The 20844-nt window shown below is 37.0% G+C and overlaps 1 protein-coding gene across 3 annotated transcripts in view; it reads right to left on the reverse strand.

Annotated features, from left to right (window-relative positions):
* The window catches only part of PIK3C3 (phosphatidylinositol 3-kinase catalytic subunit type 3), a 155816-nt gene that overhangs the window by 129960 nt on the left and 5012 nt on the right, over nucleotides 1–20844 (reverse strand). For all 3 annotated transcript variants that reach the window (XM_082852710.1, XM_082852709.1, XM_082852711.1), the window contains exons 3-4: nucleotides 17170–17313; nucleotides 11269–11398 (exon numbers count right to left, since the gene is read on the reverse strand). In XM_082852710.1, the coding sequence (XP_082708836.1) occupies nucleotides 11269–11398; nucleotides 17170–17313 (274 nt within the window). The remainder of the gene's footprint in view (nucleotides 1–11268; nucleotides 11399–17169; nucleotides 17314–20844) is intronic.

Below are 20844 nucleotides of genomic sequence, written 5' to 3' on the forward strand. Positions count from 1 at the left end.
GATGGGGGAAAGAGTATATTTCAATATATTAATTTTCTTCCTGTTCCCTACTAAGTCTAAGAAATGCAAGTCATAAAAAATAAGAACTAAACGAAAGACTATTCAGTTTTTTTAAAATTTATTTACTTATTTTATTTTATTTTTGGCTGTGTTGGGTCTTCATTGCTTCCGCGGGCTTTCTCTAGTTGTAGCGAGCGAGGGCTACTCTTCGTTGCAGTGAGCGGGCTTCTCATTGCGGTGGCTTCTCTTGCTGCGGAGCACAGGCTCTAGACACACAGGCTTCAGTAGTTGTGGCTCGTGGACTCCAGAGCACAGGCTCGGTAGTTGTGGCGCATGGGCTTAGTTGCTCCGCAGCATGTGGGATCTTCCAGGACCAGGGCTTGAACCCATGTTCCCTGCATTAGCAGGTGGATTCTTAACCACTGCACCACCAGGGAAGTCCCAAGACTATTCAGTTTTGTTTCCTTTTCTCACACTCAATTTTTCCTCAAAGGAAAACTAGGCATGTCCACAAAATAAAATCATTAGAGGTTAATTCCACTAAAACTATTCTGAAAGGATTTGACTTTTTAAAAAATGTTACACCTAGAAATCAGTCTTTTAAAATTCCATTATTCATACTGCACTTATAATTTAACTTTCAGTTCTATCAATAAGTCAGAATAAGAATATTTAGTACAGTTTGAGTTTGAGGTTCTTTGCTTAACAATTATCTAACATTGTCTCTTTATAGGCCATTTAAATAGCTCATCTTCATTTCACAGCCCTCTTGTCCTATTATCCCCAGGCAGCCAGGACTAAAGCAGTTCTTTAACTGAATAAACTCCCTTAAATTGCAGTTTGAAAATCATCACTATGCTATTTATTTTGGCTCATGGGTACAATGCATGGTAACTATGCTCTGCTATTATTAAGATTAATATACACGTTTTTACTCTTAAGCCACCTTTCTCAACAATTAGAAACAGAGTAAATTCACGGGAAAAATCAAAGTACAACAAGAAAGAAACCATTCAGTTCTAACCACTTAAACCTCATCTATTTGAATACTCATTTCTTTTCTTAAAATGACAGTGTGAGAAAATGAAATATCTGTTCCTTTTATATGAAAATGGAAACAATAGCATAGACATTTTTTTCCAGGTTTTTAAAGAACCAAAAACAATTTCAAAATATTGTAATACGGTACCAAAGACAATTTCGAAATGTTTTGAGGAAGAGAATGACAATCTAACTCAACAAACTTTTTAATGTGGAACCAGAAAAATGAGAGGAGGAGAAAAGGAGGGAGAGAGCTACTGTGGCATAATTTTAAGGAACAAACAAATATCAAAGTATCATTTTAAATTCAGAGTATACCAAGTATCAAAGTACACTCTCTCTGGTAAGGTTATAAGTTAAGACCACAACAAATATCAAAGTATACTTTTTCTGGTATAAGGCAAGGGAAATACTAAGGAAGCCAGTCTGAAAAATTTAAGAAGCAGTCACTAACCAAAAAAGAAAAACAACAAAAACAAAATCTAAGAGCACAGCCAGATAATTCACATTAGGCAGGTCCTGAACGATGCTTTACTCTAGGCTTATGTATTACAGATGAAAAGGAACGGCATGAACAACGATTCCACAATTGCCAACTGATGACTGCATGTTGTTTCTCTATTAAGGTGGTAACTATAAAATCCAGGTAAATAAAAAATCCCAATTATTTACTACTGCAGTACTTTTAGAATCATAGAATGTGAATAGCTACATGGGACCTCAAATATCATCCATTCTAAACTTCTGATTTTACAGGCTTAGAAATTATTTTCCCAGAGCTGGTAGGATGGCCAAATCTCTGCCTTATACTACAATGCTCTTCCCACTGAAAAGTGCTTCCAAATGCCCAAGCTTCCAATTTCATCAAACCAAAGCATCATTTATAAAACACATTCAACTTCAATAGCAGCAGGGATATAACAGTTCTGAAACTTCAAACAGCATGACCAACTGCTGTACAGAAAAGAATAAAACATATTAGCCCAAGTGCCAAAAAATTAAAAAACACTTCCTTCAAAGGGAGAGCAGTTCCTTCAAAAATGCTACAAACATGATGCCTTTTTCCCCTTAAGAAGAGTAATTATTGGTTTTAATGGTTTCCATTTAGTCTCTGGGGAACATGAGTTAAACACTAATGCAAGCTGTCACAGCACAGCAACCTCCAAAGGCTCCACTCCACTCAGAAGTAAGAAATAGAATTCTATTAGGGAAAAAGAACTTTGAAAGGAGCTCATCTCCAATTTGCATAAGAAAGACTTATTCTCATTAATTTTTATCCCCATTTTAAAGATTGAGAAACAAATGTATAAATACTCACTTAAAAACTATTAGCCACCCTCAGTAATAGTCAGTGTATAAATTTAATACATACCTCTTGAAAAAGTAGGACCTTACTTCCCATCCTCTCCAATATAAAGAATTTAGACTGTTGATGATTGCTACCCATTAACAAAACTGTTAAGAAGGCTTCTTTCCAATACCTCATTTAGCTCTGCATATGCTTACTCATCATTTTGAGAGCTGCAAATGTACAATGATAATCAAAAGAATAAATATGAACCCAAACAACTCTTTAAGGAGTTATAGTTGCAACGATAAAAAAGCTGATCATTATCAAGTCACACCTTTTTCTCCTACTATAAAATTCAAAAGATAAAAATGAGAAATGTATACTATAACATTGTGCTACATTAAAAAGTCCATTTCAAATTCCAATGCTGCATTTACTGCTGTTTGAAAAATGTCAATCAGTTGTTACAAAAATTATTTCTGAAATCTGCATCAAAACTAAATGAGAGGGCTTCCCTGGTGGCACAGTGGTTGGGAGTCTGCCTGCCGATGCAGAGGACGCGGGTTCATGCCCCGGTCTGGGAGGATCCCGCATGCCGCTGGGCGGCTGGGCCTGTGGGCCATGGCCGCTGGGCCTGCGTGTCCGGAGCCTGCGCTCCACGATGGGAGAGGCCGTGATGGTGAGAGGCCCACGTGCCGCAAAAAAAAATTTAAAAATAAATAAATGGGAAAAAATTAGGAACATGTGAATAGAAGCCTATATAATTTGTTTAATATAAGAGAACCTAGGTGGATGAATTGCACAACTATATAGCTTTATATTTCTTGACTCTGACCATTCCCCCTCAAATTCAGAATTTCATTATTATATGAATTATAACATTCATTCTTGGAAACCTTCAAGATGGCAGAGGAGTAAGATGTGGACATCATCTTCCTCCCCACAAATACATCAGAAATACATCTACATGTGGAACATCTCCTACAGAACACCTACTGAATGCTGGAAAAAGACCTCAGACTTCCCAAAAGGCAAGAAAGTCCCCACGTACCTGGGTAGGGCAAAAGAAAAAACAGAGAAAAGAATAGCGACAGGACCTGCACCTCTGGGAGGGAGCTGTGAAGGAGGAAAAGTTTCCACATACTAGGAAGCCCCTTCACTGGCGGAGATGGGGGTGGCGGGGGGGGAAGCTTCAGAGCCACAGAGGAGAGTGCAGCAACAGGGATGCAGAGGGCAAAGCAGAGAGATTCCCGCACAGAGGATCAGTGCCGACCAGCACTCACCAGCCTGAGAGGCTTGTCTGCTCACCTGCCTGGACGGTTGGGGGCTGGGACCTGAGGCTCCAGCTTCCGAGGTCAGATTCCAGGGAGAGGGCTGGGGTTGGCTGCGTGAACACAGCCTGAAGGGGGCTAGTGCGCCACAGCTAGACAGGAGGGAGTCCGGGAAAAAGTCTGGAACTGCCAAAGAGGCAAGAGACCACTGTTTCAGGGTGCACGAGGATAGGGTATTCAGAGCACTGACTAAACGAGCTCCAGAGATAGGCGCCAGCCGCAGCTATCAGCGGAGACAACAGAGACGGGAATGAGACTCTAAGGCTGCTGCTGCAGCCACCAACAATACTGTGTGCAAGCACAGGTCACTATCCACACCTGCACTCCCAGGAGCCTGTGCAGGGCGCCACTGCCAGGGTCCCGTGATCCAGGGACAACTTCCATGGAAGAATACATGGCACATCTCAGGCTGTTGCAAAGTCACGCCTGCCTCAGCCACTGCAGGCTAGCCCCGCATTCCGTACTCCTCCCTCCCCCCAGGCCTGAGTGAGACAGAGCCCCCTAATCAGCTGCTCCTTTAACCCCGTCCTGTCTGAGTGAAGAACAGATGCCCTCAGGTGACCTACACGCAGAGGCAGGGCCAAATCCAAAGCTGAACCCCAGGAGCTGTGCGAACAAAGAAAAGAAAGGGAAATCTCTCCCAGCAGCCTCAGGAGCAGTGGATTAAATCTACACAATCACCTTGATGTACCCCGCATCTCTGGAATACCTAAAGAGACTGAATCGTCCCAAAATTGAGGCGGCAGACTTTGGGAGCAACTGTAGACTTGGGGTTTGCTTTCTGCATCTAATTTGTTTCTGGTTTTAGTATTTAGAGTTTATTATCGTTGGTAGATTTGTTTATTGATTTGGTTGCTCACTTCCTGTTTCTATTTCAATATATAGATATATTTTTTTTTCCCTTTTCTCCTTTTGTGAGTGTGAATGTGTATGCTTCTTTGTGTGATTTTTGTCTGTATAACTTTGCTTTTACCATTTGTCCTAAGGTTATTTCTGACTTTTTTTTAATTACTTTTTTTATTTTTAATAATTATTTTTATTTTAATAACTTTATTTTATTTTTTTCTTTCTTTCTTTTTTTCTCCCTTTTCTTCTAAACCATGTGGCTGACAGGGTCTTGGTGCTCCGGCCGGGTGTTAGACCTGTGCCTCTTAGGCGGGAGAGCCGAGTTCAGGACACTGGTCCACCAGAGACTTCCCGGCTCCACGTAATGTCAAACAGCGAAAGCTCTCCCAGAGATCTCCATCTCAACGATAAGACCCAGCTCCACTCAACGACCAGAAAGCTACAGTGCTGGACACCCTACGCCAAACAACTAGCAAGACAGGAACACAACCCCACCCATCAGGAGAGAGGCTGCCTAAAAATACAGTAAGGTCACAGGCACCACAAAACACACCACCGGACACGGTCCTGCCAGCCAGAAAGACAATATCCAGCCTCATCCACCAGAAGACAGGTACAAGTCCCCTCCATCAGGAAGCATACACAATCCACTGAACCAACCAGAGCCACTGGGGGCAGACACTAAAAACGATGGGAACTAAGAACCTGCAGCCTGCGAAAGAAGACCCCAAACACAGTAAGTTAAACAAACTGAGACGACAGAGAAACACACAGCAGATGAAGGAGTAAGGTAAAAATCCATCAGACCAAATAAATGAAGAGGAAAGAGGCAGTCTACCTGAAAAAGAATTCAGAGTAATGATAGTAAAGGTGATCCAAAATCTTGGAAATACAATGCAGAACAAACAAGAAAGTTTTAACAAGGAACTAGAAGAACTAAAGAGCAAACAAACAATAATGAACAACACAATAAATGAAATTTAAGATTCTCTAGAAGGAATCAACAGCAGAGTAACTGAGGCAGAAGAACAGATAAGTGACCTGGAAGGTAAAACAGTAGAAATAACTACTGCAGAGCAGAATAAAGAAGAAAGATTGAAAAGAATTGAGGACAGTCTCAGCGACCTCTGGGAAACATTAAATGCAGCAATATTCGAAATATAGGGGTCCCAGAAGAAAAAGAGGAAAAAAAAGAGACTGAGAAAATATTTGAAGAGATTATAGTGGAAAACTTCCCTAATATGGGAAAGGAAATAGTCAATCAAGTCTAGGAAGCACAGAGAGTTACGTAAAGGATAAATCCAAGGAGAAACGTGCCAAGACACATATTAATCAAACTATCAAAAATTAAATACAAAGAAAAAATTAAAGGCAGCAAGGAAAAAACAACAAAAACATACAAGGGCATCCCCATAAAGTTAAGAGCTGATCTTTTAGCAGAAACTCTGCAAGCCAGAAGGAGTGGCAGGACATATTTAAAGTGATGAAATTAAAAAACCTACAACCAAGCAAGGATCTCATTCAGATTCGATGGAGACATTAAAACATTCACAGACAAGCAAAAGCTAAGTGAATTCAGCACCACCAAACCAGCTTTACAACAAATGCTATAGGAACTTCTCTAGACAGGAAACACAACAGAAGGGAAAGACCTACAATAACAAACCCAAAACAATTAAGAAAATGGTAATAGGAACATACATATTGACAATTACCTTAAATGTAAATGGATTAAATGCTCCAACCAAAAGACACAGACTGGCTGAATGGATACAAAAACAAGACCCATACATATGCTGTCTACAAGAGACCCACTTCAGACCAAGGGACACATACAGACTGAAAGTGAGGGGATGGAAAAAGATACTCCATGCAAATGGAAATCAAAAGAAAGCTGGAGTAACAATTCTCATATCAGACAAAATAGACTTTAAAATAAAGACTACCACAAGAGACAAAAAAGGACGATACATAATGATCAAGGGATCCAGCCAAGACAAAGATGTAACAATTGTAAATATTTATGGACCCAACATAGGAGCACCTCAATACATAAGGCAAATGCTAACAGTCATAAAAGGGGAAATTGACAGTAACACAATCATAGTAGGGGAATTTAACACCCAACTTTCACGAATGGACAGATCATCCAAAATGAAAATAAATAAGGAAACACAAGCTTTAAATGATACATTAAACAAGATGGACTTAATTGACATTTATAGGACATTCCATCCAAAAACAACAGAATACTCTTTCTTCTCAGTGCTCATGGAACATTCTCCAGGATAGATCATATCTTCGGTCACAAATCAAGCCTTGGTAAATTTAAGAAAATTGAAATTGTATCAAGTATCTTTTCCAAACAAAATGCTACGAGACTAGATATCAATTACAGGAAAAAAACTGTAAAAATACAAACACATGGAGGCTAAACAATATGCTACTAAATAATCAAGAGATAACTGAGGAAATCAAAAAATACCTAGAAACAAATGACTGAAAACATGATGGCCCAAAACCTACGGGATGCAGCAAAAGCAGTTTTAAGAGGGAAGTTTATAGCATTACAATCCTACCTCAAGAAGCAAGAAAAACTTCAAACAACCTAAACTTACAACTAAAGCAATTAGACAAAGAAGAACAAAAAACCCCAAAGTTAGCAGAAGGAAAGAAATCATAAAGATCAGATCAGAAATAAATGAAAAAGGAATGAAGAAAACTATAAAAAATATGAATAAAACTAAAAGCTGGTTCTTGGAGAAGATAAACAAGATTGATTAACCATTAGACAGACTCATCAAGAATAAAAGGAGAAGACTCAGATCAACAGAATTAGAAATGAAAAAGAGAAGTAACAACTGACACTGCAGAAACACAAAGGATCAACGGAGATTACTACAAGTAACTATATGCCAATAAAATGGACAACCTGGAAGAAATGGATAAATTCTTAGAAACGCACAACTTCTGAGACTGAACCAGGAAGAAAGAGAAAATATAAACAGACCAAACACAAGCACTGAAATTGAAACTGTGATTAAAAATCTTCCAAAAAAGGCCAAGGACCAGATGGCTTCACAGGCGAATTCTATCAAACATTTAGAGAAGAACCAACACCTATCCTTCTCAAACTCTTCCAAAATATAGCAGAGGGAGGAACACTCTCAAACTCATTCTAGGTAGCCACCATCACCCTGATACCAACACCAGACAAAGATATTACAAAAAAAGAAAAGTACAGACCAATATCACTGATGACCTTCGATGCAAAAATCTTCAATAAAATACGAGCAAACAGAATCCAAAGGCACATTAAAGGGATTATACACCATGATCAAGTGGGGTTTACCCCAGAAATGCAAGGATTCTTCAATACACGCAAATCAATGTGATACACCACATTAACAACCTGAAGGATAAAAACCATATGATAATCTCAACAGATGCAGAAAAAGCTTTCAACTAAATTCAACACCACTTTTTTTTTTTTTTTTGCGGTACGCGGCCCTCTCACCGCTGTGGCCTCTCCCGTCGCGGAGCACAGGCTCCGGACGCGCAGGCTCTGCGGCACGTGGGATCCTCCCGGACCGGGGCACGAACCCGCGTCCCCCGCATCGGCAGGCGGACTCTCAACCACCGCGCCACCAGGGAAGCCCTCAACACCACTTTTGATAAAAACTCTCCAGAAAGCAGGCACAGAGGGAACTTACCTCAACATAATAAAGGCCATATATGACAAACCCACAGAAAACATCCTTCTCAATGGTGAAAAACTGAAACCATTTCCACTAAAATCCTGAACAAGACAAGGCTGCCCACTCTCACCACTCTTATTCAACATAGTTTTAGAAGTTTTAGCCACAGTAATCAGATTAGAAAAAGAAATAAAAGGAATTCAAATCAGAAAAGAAGAAGTAAAGCTGTCACTGTTTGCAGATGACATCATACTATACATAGAGAATCCTAAAGATGCTACCAGAAAACTACTAGAGCTAATCACTGAATTTGGTAAAGTAGCAGGATACAAAATTAATGCACAGAAATCTCTTGTATTCCTACACACTAATGATGAAAAATCTGAAAGCGAAATTAAGGAAACAGTCCCATTTACTATTTCAACAAAAAGAATAAAATACCTAGGAATAAACTTACCTAAGGAGACAAAAGACCTGTATGCAGAAAACTATAAGACACTGATGAAAGAAATTAAAGATGATACAAACAGATGGAGAGGTATACCATGTTCTTGGATTGGAAGAATCAACATTGTGAAAATGACTATATTACCCAAAGCAATCTACAGATTCAATGCAATACCTATCAAACTGCCAATGGCATTTTTCATAGAACTAGAACAAAAAATTTCACAATTTGTGTTGAAAAACAAAAGACCCTGAACAGCCCAAACAATCTTGAGAAAGAAAAACGGAGCTGGAGGAATCAGGCTCCATGACTTCAGACTATACTACGAAGCTACAGTAATCAAGACAGTATTGTAGTGGCAGAAAAACAGAAATACAGATCAATAGAACAGGATAGAAAGTCCAGAGATAAACCCACACACATATGGTCACCTTATTTTTGATAAAGGAGGCAAAAAAAATACAATGGAGAAAAGACAGCCTCTTCAATAAGTGGTGCCAGGAAAATGACAGCTACATCTAAAAGAATGAAATTAGAACACTCCTTAACACCATATACAAAAATAAACTCAAAATGGATTAAAGACCTAAATGTAAGGCCAGAAACTATCAAAGTCTTAGAGGAAAACATAGGCAGAACACTCCATGACATAAATCAAAGCAAAATCCTTTTTGACCCACCTCCTAAAGAAATAGAAATAAAAATAAACAAATGGGACCTAATGAAACTTCAAAGCTTTTGCACACCAAAAGAAACCATAACCAAGACGAAAAGACAACACTATGAATGGGAGAAAATATTTGCAAATGAAGCAAGTGACAAAGGATTAATCTCCAAACCTTACAAGCAGCTCATGCAGCTCAATATCCAAAAAACAAACAACCCAATCCAAAAATGGTCAGAAGACCTAAATAGACATTTCTCCAAAGAAGATATACAGACTGCCAACAAACACATGAAAGGATGCTCAGCATCGCTAACCATCAGAGAAATGCAATCAAAACTATAATGAGGTATCACCTCACACCAGTCAGAATGGCCATCATCAAAAAATCTAGAAACAGGGGCTTCCCTGGTGGCACAGTGGTTGAGAGTCTGCCTGCCGATGCAGGGGACACAGGTTCATGCCCCGGTACGGGAAGATCCCACATGCCATGGAGCAGCTGGGCCCATGAGCCATGGCCACTGAGCCTGTGCATCCGGAGCTTGTGCCCCACAACGGGAGAGGCCACAACAGTGAGAGGCCTGCGTACCGCAAAAAAAAAAAAAAAAAAATCTATAAACAATAAATGCTGAAGAGAGTGTGGAGAAAAGGGAACCCTCTTGCACTGTAGGTGGGAATGTAAACTGATACAGCCACTATGGAGAACAGTATGGAGGTTCCTTAGAAAACTAAAAACAGAACTACCATATGACCCAGCAATCCCACTACTGGGCATATACCCTGAGAAAACCATAATTCAATAAGAGTCATGTTCCACAACGGTCATTAAAACACTATTTACAATAGCCAGGACATGGGAGCACCCTAAGTGTCCACTGACAGATGAATGGATAAAGAAGACGTGACACATATATACAATGGAATATTACTCAGCCATAAAAGGAAACAAAATTGAGTTATTTGTAGTGAAGTGGATGGACCTAGAGTCTGTCATACAGAGTGAAGTAAGTCAGAAAGAGAAAAACAAATACTGTATGCTAACACATATATATATGGAATCTAAAACAAAAAAGTTGTAAAGTGCTTGGCATTAAAACTTTCTCCAGACATAATAGAGTCATCCGTAACTAATAAGATCACAAAGGAAAATTACATGTAAAAATTAAAAGAAAGTCTCTTAATAAAAGTATTGTAAAAGCATCTTTAAACAGTATCTAACATAGTACTTTTTGAACAGATATTCACAACATAAGTTACACTGTTGTGATTTGAGAATAGAATTGAACTTAGAAATACAAACATTAAATGAAAACACTTCATTAACACAATTTTGAAAAAAAGAGGTAATAACTCAGTCAATTTACAAAAAGAGAGGTGGGGTGGAGTGAGGGTAATTTAGACAGGTTAATATAAGAAATTTTCACTTTCAAACAATATAAGAATCTCTAGCATGTAATAACATTTGCATCTTTAAGACGATGTTACCAAAAAAGTAGGTGGTCATCTTGAAGGTATCACCAAAAGCTCTACATTTTCAAATCTGTTGGAATTACAGACACAAAAGGCCATGTATTATGATTCTCTTTACGTGAAATGTCCAGAATTGGAATATCTACAGAGATAAAAAGTGGATGAGTGGTTGACATGGGCTGGAGGAAGGAGGGAATGGGGAATGACAGCTAATGGGTACATGGTTATATTTTTGATAAAAATGGTCTAAAAGTAAATAGTGGTAATGATCGTACAACTTTGTGAATTCACTAAAAAAACATTAAACTGTACACTTTCCAAGGGTGAACTTTATGGTATGTGAATTATATTTCAATAAAACTATTATTAAAAGATTAAATTTAAATTAAAAAGTAATCTGACAGAATTCATAATGTCAATTTATACTACAACAGACATCATTCAGAGCCTTCCACCTGTTCCAATAGCTTCTTTTTTACCTTGGCAAGGCGGCTCATCTGATCTTCTGAGAGAGTACTGCTTGTTCTGCCAGGAGTTTTTGTGGGTTCTGATCCATCTGCTTCCACGTTAGGCCAGACTTTCAAGTCATGCATCCCTTGGCGAAACATGCTAGGCAAAAAGAGAATGTTCAGGACAGAATTAAATTAATGTAGTTCATTATGGGAAATTTCAGATTCATAAACAGAGAGAATTCTACCAAGGAAATACATGTCTCTCTTGCCAAGCTTTAAGCCTCCAGTGGGCTGTAAAGCAATTAACCAAGCAACTAAAATCCATGTAACACTGTTTTTCACGTGCCATTCTTTTCTCCTCCAAGCAGTTAGAACTATTACAGAGATTCTAAAGGTAAACTGGAAACAGAGAAGCATCAGTAATGGACCACATGCACTTCAACACATCAGTGGAGATCTTAGAAACAGAAACCAAATTTCTACCCAGTGAAAGAATGTCACATTTACAATGATTGAAACCAAATTAAAATAATTATATAACTTTCTACTTTAAGTGACAATTCAGCATAGTAGACAGCAGAGTTGAACTGCCGAGGTTTGGATCCCAGCTGTGCCACCTATTACCTACAAGACTTTGGGTAAGTTACTTAACTTCTCTGTGCCTGTTTCCTCATCTATAAAATGAGATTATAAAGAGGAACTGTATCTCACAGAGTTGTTAGAAAAATTAAATAAACCAGTACAAGTAAAAAGTACTTATCATAGTGTCTACCACGTAATAAGTATTCGATAAATGTTCGCTATTATTTTCCTTTTCACTGGGTACAGGCTTATTTTTCTCCCATCTTCTTTTCCATAAGAAAGATGTCTAAAAGGGAATACAGTAGTGGATTCAGTAAGAAAAAATACGCATGTCTACAAGTCAGAAATTTAACATATTGTTGAAATTCAGCCTGAGCTGGATGATCCTGCTTTAAAGTAAAAGACTACATGACCTCTGATTGTCATGCTTCTGCTTCTACTTCTTTCAAAAAGCTACCATGAAGACCCACAGTAAAGGCTGAACAAACTCATAAAAGAAGCTCTAGACAAATATGCTTTTTAAATACGCTGTCAAGTTTCTGAGTTTTGTTTCTTTGAAGAGGGTTAGAGATAGTCTTCTGTTAGTGTGTTTTCTTTTTTTAAGTGTTAACAAGGCCTTTCAAACAATATAAAGTCTATTCAAACAGCATCCTCCCAAAGCTGAAAGGCCAAGCTGTCAATCGCAATGAAAAGAATAAGACTAGAAGTGTGTGCAGGTGAGTAGGCAAGTCCAAAGACTCCCATATTAAATAATTTTTTAATTAGGTACACGATGGATATAGTGATGCACTTTTCCCATCTTTAAAACCACTGTACTTAACTGTAAAAGGTTCACATTAATTTTTAAACCATTATTATCATGATCTGACCAATGGAAAATTTCTTAGCAGATTTTCCTGAGGTAATAAGGAGAATTTTCACTGAATATTATGTAATGTATGTAAGTAATGATGCCATAAACATTTAGATTGGAAACTATAAAGGACAGCTACAAGCTGATGAGCAGTATGAGATTAAGGACCAAATATGTTAAGGTCTAAGTTTGGCAATAAACAGGTAATATCCAGCAACCATATCTGCAAAAGCTTACTTTATAGGCCCAACACAAAATGTACTGACTGGTTGTGAAGACTCAATACACCCAATATTTATCTATCATGTTAAAGATCAAAAAAAAGTGGTATTATTTAAAAAGCCTTTATAAAGTTCATTTTCTTTCCCTTTCAACTGAGAGACATTCAACATAAAGCAGACCTTAGTCTCTAAGAAACTGGGTACAGTAAGGTCATAATACCACTTTCCACGAATATCCTTAAATATACCTTCAGAAACAGCAGAAAGCTTCCCTTCCTTCTCTCCACTTCCTTGTCCCCAAGTGAATAGTTTGGCTGAACTTAACTAAATCAAAAATAAGTACATTTGGCAGGAAGCCAGTTTACTAAATAATTTAGGTGCCTTGGGATGGATCTGGAGAAGAGATTTAAGGATAAGGGGACATGGAAGGTAGGGGTGATGCCAAGTGATTCAAATGATCAAGTGAACATATTACTTTCTTTTGACACTAATGGAACCTTTACAGAGAGTTACACAGCCTCCAGGTGGCAAGCCAGAAGATGCTCAGAGCATCAAGTCCATTTGGGAAATTAAGCCAAACAGGCAAGAAAGAAAACGGTACAGCAGGATCTCCCTCAGACACAAACAGAGGCCCCAGCAACAGCTGCTGTAGATGCTCCAGCTCCCAGTGCCAAACCACTACAGCAACAACTGGCCTGACTTCAGAATTCACATTTGGAAAAAACATCTGCAAGAGAAATATACAGCTTGCGTATGATCCTTTGCCAATTCAACCTAATGATCAATCAATTCTTTAGCTACTTAGGAATCTCACAAGCTAGACTTTCAAAATGAGGACAATTAGTTACTCCAGCCATACCCTAACACATCTGTCTTTCGATTAACTACACTATCCTGAAAGAAGCACTGCTTCACACTAACTCAAGAATACAAAACAGGTATTAGCAAACAGCAGGAGTTGGTAGTCACAGGACTCCCGATACTATAACACAGCTATTACACACTTTGGGGACCACTTTTAAATAGCTAATAAGTCCATACCAGGACTATTTAAGGAACAAGGTGCAGTACAACTGGTGTTATTTCATTGCCTAAGAAACATTTGAGGAAATGAAGGTCTAAAGTAGCATTTCCCTAAGTCATGAGAACTGTGGTGGCACATGACATGATTTTTAATGGTAGGTGGAAAAAAATTTGCACAGGCTTCCTCCTGAGATCACACAGAAGACTCATGCTACTTTCTCACCATGAATGTCAGCAACACCATGCAGAGAAGCAGCTGTGACCCAGCAGTACAAGTGGATGTCTGCACTCTGCTATAGCACCTGGAACATCCTGAATATCATATTCTTCCACAATCCAAAGGTGCACAGGAAGTCCAATATCCTGCAAGGGAATGCCTCGGCTTGTCTCCACTGCACCCCAGTTAGCCTTCAAGGGAAGGCCCCAGGACACAGAGAGAAAAAGGAGTTATTTTAATTTCATAGGGCTTCTCAGATTTCCTTTTTCTGAGGTGCAGGTCACTATAAGCATCAGCCTAGAGGGAACAGTAGGTGATCTAACTTGAGTTATTATACACACACGTATACACAATGATTACTACTGATTTCACGTACTTTATAAAAACTTGTCAAAGGCCAAGTAAAACCGTGTCACAAATGTCAATCTGAGAATTGATTTGGCTGTAGGCAGGTCATTTCACTGTACTTCTATGGAAATTTCTATTGTCTCACACCTATAGTCTAGTCAGATTGTCTCCTGAAACTACATCCTAAGGTCAATGAAAATGTATCGATATATGAGTGTTAAAAGAGGTGTTTTCATGAGGGAAACTCCCGCTGTTATTTCAGAAGGTAAACCACTAATGAAGAGGCCAGGAAGAAAAACCAAGAGGTCTATCTGGCTGTTTCTCAAGAAGATTTAACCACTAAGACTACAGTAAGAGTAATAAACTGCTGTGCATTTTTTTTCTATATGGCAAGCAAATTCCACCCTGGTAGAGAAAGTAAAAAGGTACAAACATTCCAGAAAAGAAACATACTGATTTTGTAATATGTCCATTCTACTATAACCTGCCATTTTATCAAAAAACATATTTAAAACTGGAGGCCACGATGTCTCAGACTATGTCTAAATTATTGTTCCTGCATGGATTTCAATAATAAATGTTTCTTTAATAGATACATTAAAGTAAAACACCTACACATTACTAAGCAATCAAGCTATTCTCAATGAAATTATATCTACATTTTATTCATGAGTTGAAGCTTTTCTGAGACATCCTATCCTGAACAGAAAAATTCAATATTATAAGGATATCAATTCTCTCTGTAATTCACATATATAATTCAATACAGTTTCCCAACAAAATAAGAATGAGCTTTTTTTTTTAACTGAGGAAATAATATTAATATTTATCTGATAAAATATAGAGACTATCCATAGAAATTCTGAAAGGACTATGAATGAGGAAGATTATCCGTCTCTAATATTAAAACATTTTATAATTAACAGTGTTCAAAACTAACAAGAATAGTTCAGAAATAATGACAGCTAATATTTACTGAGCATTTATTAAGCTCATTACATGTCTTTAGTAATTTATCATCATCAACTACTCTGTGAGGTAAATACTAATATCTCATTTTACAGATAAGGAAACTGAGGCATAAAGAGATTAAATAACTTGCCCAAGGGTACACAGATAATAAGCAAAAGAGCCAGGTTTTAAACCCAGACAATCTAGTTCTACCCGCCTTCCTAACCACCACTGGTTTATAAAAAACTGATAAATTCAACATCATAATTTAAGATTCATGAGCTGCAAGTAAATAAGCAACAAACAAATATATGATAATTCAAAAGAAAATGTCAAACAGGAAAAACAATATGTGTAACATGTAACACACAAAGGGCTAATTTCACTAATCTACAAAGAACCCTTACAAATTAATAAGAAAAATGACAACTCAAAAAAAAAAGACAAAGAATTTTATGGTATGTGAATTATACCTCAATTTTAAAAAATGGGCAAAGGATATGAAAAAGCAATTCACAGAAACATAAACACAAATGTAAAGGGAAATATCACAATACGATCATCTTCACTCATATTTAATGATGTGAAAATTAATTTAGGAGATAACATTTTTCAATTTTAAAATGGGCAAAAATTAAGACGTTTGATAATACCTAGATTATGGTCTCTACCATTTGATACCTAAAGGAACTAGGACTTCTTTCAGAGAGTCCAGGTCTGGGGCAGGAAATTTCCCAATGAGCCTGGAATAGCTTGTCTCCAGAAAGTAAAGAAGCTACCAATGACTACTGGTGTGCTATACTGTCAAAAGAACATGGGATCAACTTGAAGGGGCTCCTACTGACCAAAAATTGGAATTTTTAAGAATTATAAAGAATAAAAAGAACAATAGATTGAAACATTTCAAAACTGTTTAAAAGTTCATGATGAAACTTAAGAACGAAAAACCAAAAAACCATCAATCGTCACTTTCAAGGTTACCAAGGCACCAACCAATTCATTCTTAAAATTGTTAAAGGGGAAAAAAAATTAAACATTAATCTGCCTTTCCTATATGAACTGTATACCGAGGTAACTCAATATATGATGAAAGACCAAGTTTTTTAGAGAAAAATTCCAATTAATAAACATAGAAAGAATAGAATGTCAACAATTTTCTTAAGATGAAGAGTGATCTCTCTGCTCAGGAGAAAAGGGATAGAGAAAAAACACCCTAAAGGACTATCATGTTTTTGTTTTTGTTTTTGTTTTACAATTAACTTCTATTATCTGTAAATTTTTAAAAACAAAATTAACTTTCCTATTATAATCATTACCATTACAGCAAATTAGTGCTTTCGTACTTTTTAAACCCTGTTTATTGTCCTTTTTGTCACTATTATGACAAAGCAGAAAAACCCTATAACAAAGCAGTTACAGTATATGACAAATAGCCTTTTTTTCCCTAAAAATAAGGTTCTAGTTTCCAATGACTATCTCCTAATAGAAATCACATTACCAATCATTAACAGTAGAGAAATACAAACTGTGTTTTTTAATTAATCTATCTGCATCTCCTGAAGGAAATATGTGTCAACTTCAGCCTCAAGTACTACAGAATCATATGTATCCAATATGTATCCAATAGGTTTCACTTCCTAGCACAGAGAACCAGACTGGGCATAAACTATTAAGGTCAAGAAAGAAAAGGGCCAGAAAGCAGCAACATTTCCATAGGAAAAGAAAACGCTTACCCGTATTTTCCAAACAGTGAAACTGTTGTTCCTCCCACAGGCACTGCCTTTCCTGGTCCATACACATCCCATATAGTCAGGGCCACTTGCGCATTCCTGGGCAGGTCAGGGTATTTCACAGGCAGTTTTAGCCATTCATTCCAGCTATGGAAATAAAGTCAACAAAAACATAAAGCTAAAGAAAGAAAGTCAACATAAACATATGTGTATAACTTTCTTTTAAGTTAACAAACCATACAAGAAGGTTTGTCCAGAGAAAATGTCAAAAGATTAAGTTAGTAGTACAAAAAATAACGTGGCACTTACCTCAATTTTGCTCTACGCAACTTCAATTTTAAATACAGGCATATCTGCATTTTATTTCACTTCACTTTATTGGGCTTTGCAGATATTGCATTTTTTACAAATTGAGGTTTATGGCAACTCTGCATCTAACAAGTCTATGGGTACCATTTTTCCAACAGCTTTTGCTCATTTTGTGTCTCTCTATCCCATTTTGGTAATTCTTTCAATATTTCAAACGTTTTCATTATTAATATATTTTTTATGGTGATCTGTTGTAAGTGATCTTTGATGTTAGATGTTACTACTATGACTCGCTGAAGGCTCAGATGATAGAATTTTTTAGCAATAAAGTAATTTTTAATTAAGGTATGAACACTGTGTTTAGACACAATGCTATTGCATACCTAATAGACTACAGTATAAAGATAACTTTCATATGCATTGGAAAACCAAAAAAATTGCTTTATTGCAATACTCGCTTTATTGTGGTGATCTAGACCTGAACCTGCAATATCTCCAAGATATACCTATAGAACACAAGAAAAAAAATATTTTGAAAAACAAAGCTCATGAAAAATAACACTGGTAAATTCTTTAATCAAGAAACTCAGACATCAAGGATTTACTGTATAGCACAGGGAACTATAATCAATATCTTGTAATAAAATATAATGGAAAAGAATAAGAAAAAAGATATATACATATATATGTATAACAGAATCCCTTTGCTATATACCTGAAACCAACACAATACTGTAAATCAACTATACTTCAATGAAGAAAAGAGAAACAGACGATATCACTAAGACACAAGGAATATAATAATAGCTAATAAAAATCTGGGAAAACACATAAACCTATTAGAACCAAAGTTGTTTTAGAACTAAACTGTGATTTTTTTTTTTTTCTGTAAGCACTCTCCAGAACAGTTTTTTATTAAGAAAAGAAAGAAATCAGAATTACTCATATTATACTCAAAATGCTGCTAGGTATAACATGGTCCTATAATATATATCAGTATCTCAATAAAGCAGAAAAAAAACAAAATTTTAAAGAGATCAAAGGAGACCATCCACTAATTTTGTAACATGAAGTTACTAGACTGCTCTGGACAGATATGTGACAACTTTTTACATGAGATTTTTCTTCCATTCAAGTTATTTCATAAATACCAATAATGCTTAGCTATTTTTTTAATGCTTTCAAAGCATATTTTTACATATGATTTCACTAAGGAATGTTTGTTCTTACTAACAGTAATGACAGCACAGTTCTCCCATTTTTTTTTACTCTCTATTCACCTCTGCAAATTTTCTTCTGCATTCAAACTTAACACTGGATTTATCTGATCATCTCAACTTCCTTAAACAACAGATGGCTTTTAAAATCCCAAAAGAAAACTGTGCAAACAACACACAAAGTAATACCCAGGAGACACACAGAATTGCTTCTCTCTGTTTACTCAAAATTATTCTCAAAGGGCATATCCCAGTCTAGGTCAAATACACCTGCATCAGTAAGAAACTGAACAGAATTTCACGAACTTATTAAAGAACAAAACATTTACATCCACCATATAAATTCAAGGACCTACAGGAAAATTAGAGATGGCTTTCGATTTAAAGGAGACTCTAAACATCATTAAATCCTTTTATTCTATGAAGTTCTTAAAGAAATAAAATACATGTTTAAAAAGCCTTTCTCCCCTACAGACAAGCTTAAGAAACTAAATGAATTTATTTAATTACTATTCACATGGTGGGCCAGAATAAAAAGGTAAATACTAAGCAGTGTAACCTTATGCCAATGAACAAACCACAAAGATTAGTTAACACAGGCTAAAGTTAAAGAGAAAAGTCAGTAACAATATCCAAAATGAGCTGTGAAAATACTCACCCTTATATTCTGTCCTTTGACTAGGAGAATACATGAGAGCAAGCAATCATTTGCCTCAAACCTTTTGCCATCCAACACCTGACCCCCACACCTCTTTAAATTAAAGCAAAAACACTTTACCTGTTTTACATACTGGGCTTCTGCAGAAGATTTCTTTTGAAGAAAATGAATCTGCAGCTAAAAAATAGTTTGAAAACTACTCAAGATATTCTAGAAATTATGAAAAGATCTGGTCAGACATCAAAGAACTGTGTACTTTGAACACCATTTTGTTCTCTCCCTTCCCATGAATCATCCCTTCTTCATGCCCCAACTCTAATTAGGCTTAAATTCACCTGGCAACTTTCAAAATATTCCAGGATTCTAAAGCCTGATTCTGGATGGTATGACTTCCCACCACGTACCCCACACCCATACACCAGTGTACTAATTCTCTAGTGTGATTAATGCACTCCTAAATCCTAACTTTCTAACTTTAAAATTATATTAGATAGTCTATGTCTAAAGCCATTTCAAATCCTCCACGTGACAAGACAAAATATAAATAAAAAAAAAAATTAAACCACTTGCCTGCAGAATAATATTCATATATATAACTTAAAAATTTGCAGTATTTCACACCTAAAGATGATAATTTTACCCTAAGTGTAACTAAAGAAAGTACAGGTTTCCTCCTCATGGGCTCTCTTATTATAGGACAAGATAGAATAGAATATGGTAGAAGAGATTCGGATGAATTTTGGATGAGCTTCTCATTATTTGAACTCTCACAACTCACTATCAGAAACTCAGAAATAGATTTAGACAACTTGGAATCTCATACTACCCCAAAATACTTTCTGAAATGCAAAAATTAAGATAGCAAGAGATCCTTTTGTGGTATAATTTATTCCCCCCCCCCCAGTCTACAGAATCTTCTTTTAAGTCAGTGCTTATAGAAAATAAGGGCTGTATAAAGTTTGCCCTTATTTATTTTAGAAGTGCTATTTTTGTTTTGATGAATTGGTAAAAACTTCAACTCTTAAATACTAAAGAGCAGGATGTACAAAATCTGCAAATGTTTCCCTTAAGCCCAAAGAGTATATTTAAAAGAAGATAGGGACTTCCCTCGTGGTGCAGTGATTAAGAATCCACCTGCTAATGCAGGGGACATGGGTTCGAGCACTGGTCCAGGGAGATCCCACATGCCGTGGAGCAAATAAGTCTGTGCACCACAACTACTGAGCCTGCGCTCTAGAGCCCGCGAGCCACAACTACTGAAGCCCGCGTGCCTAGAGCCCGTGCTCCGCAATAAGAGAAGCCACCACAATGAGAAGCCCGTGTACCACAACGAAGAGTAGCCCTGCTAACCACAACTAGAGAAAGCCCACACACAGAAGCGAAGACCCAATGCAGCCAAAAATAAATAAGTTAATTAATTTTAAAAAAAAGATAAAAACCTATCCTCATATATTTACCCAACATAAGGTATTTTCTCAATCTATCTTCTACACA

This window comes from Leucopleurus acutus (genome assembly GCF_964270905.1).
Source record: "Leucopleurus acutus genome assembly, chromosome: 13".
NCBI classification, from domain to species: domain Eukaryota; kingdom Metazoa; phylum Chordata; class Mammalia; order Artiodactyla; family Delphinidae; genus Leucopleurus; species Leucopleurus acutus.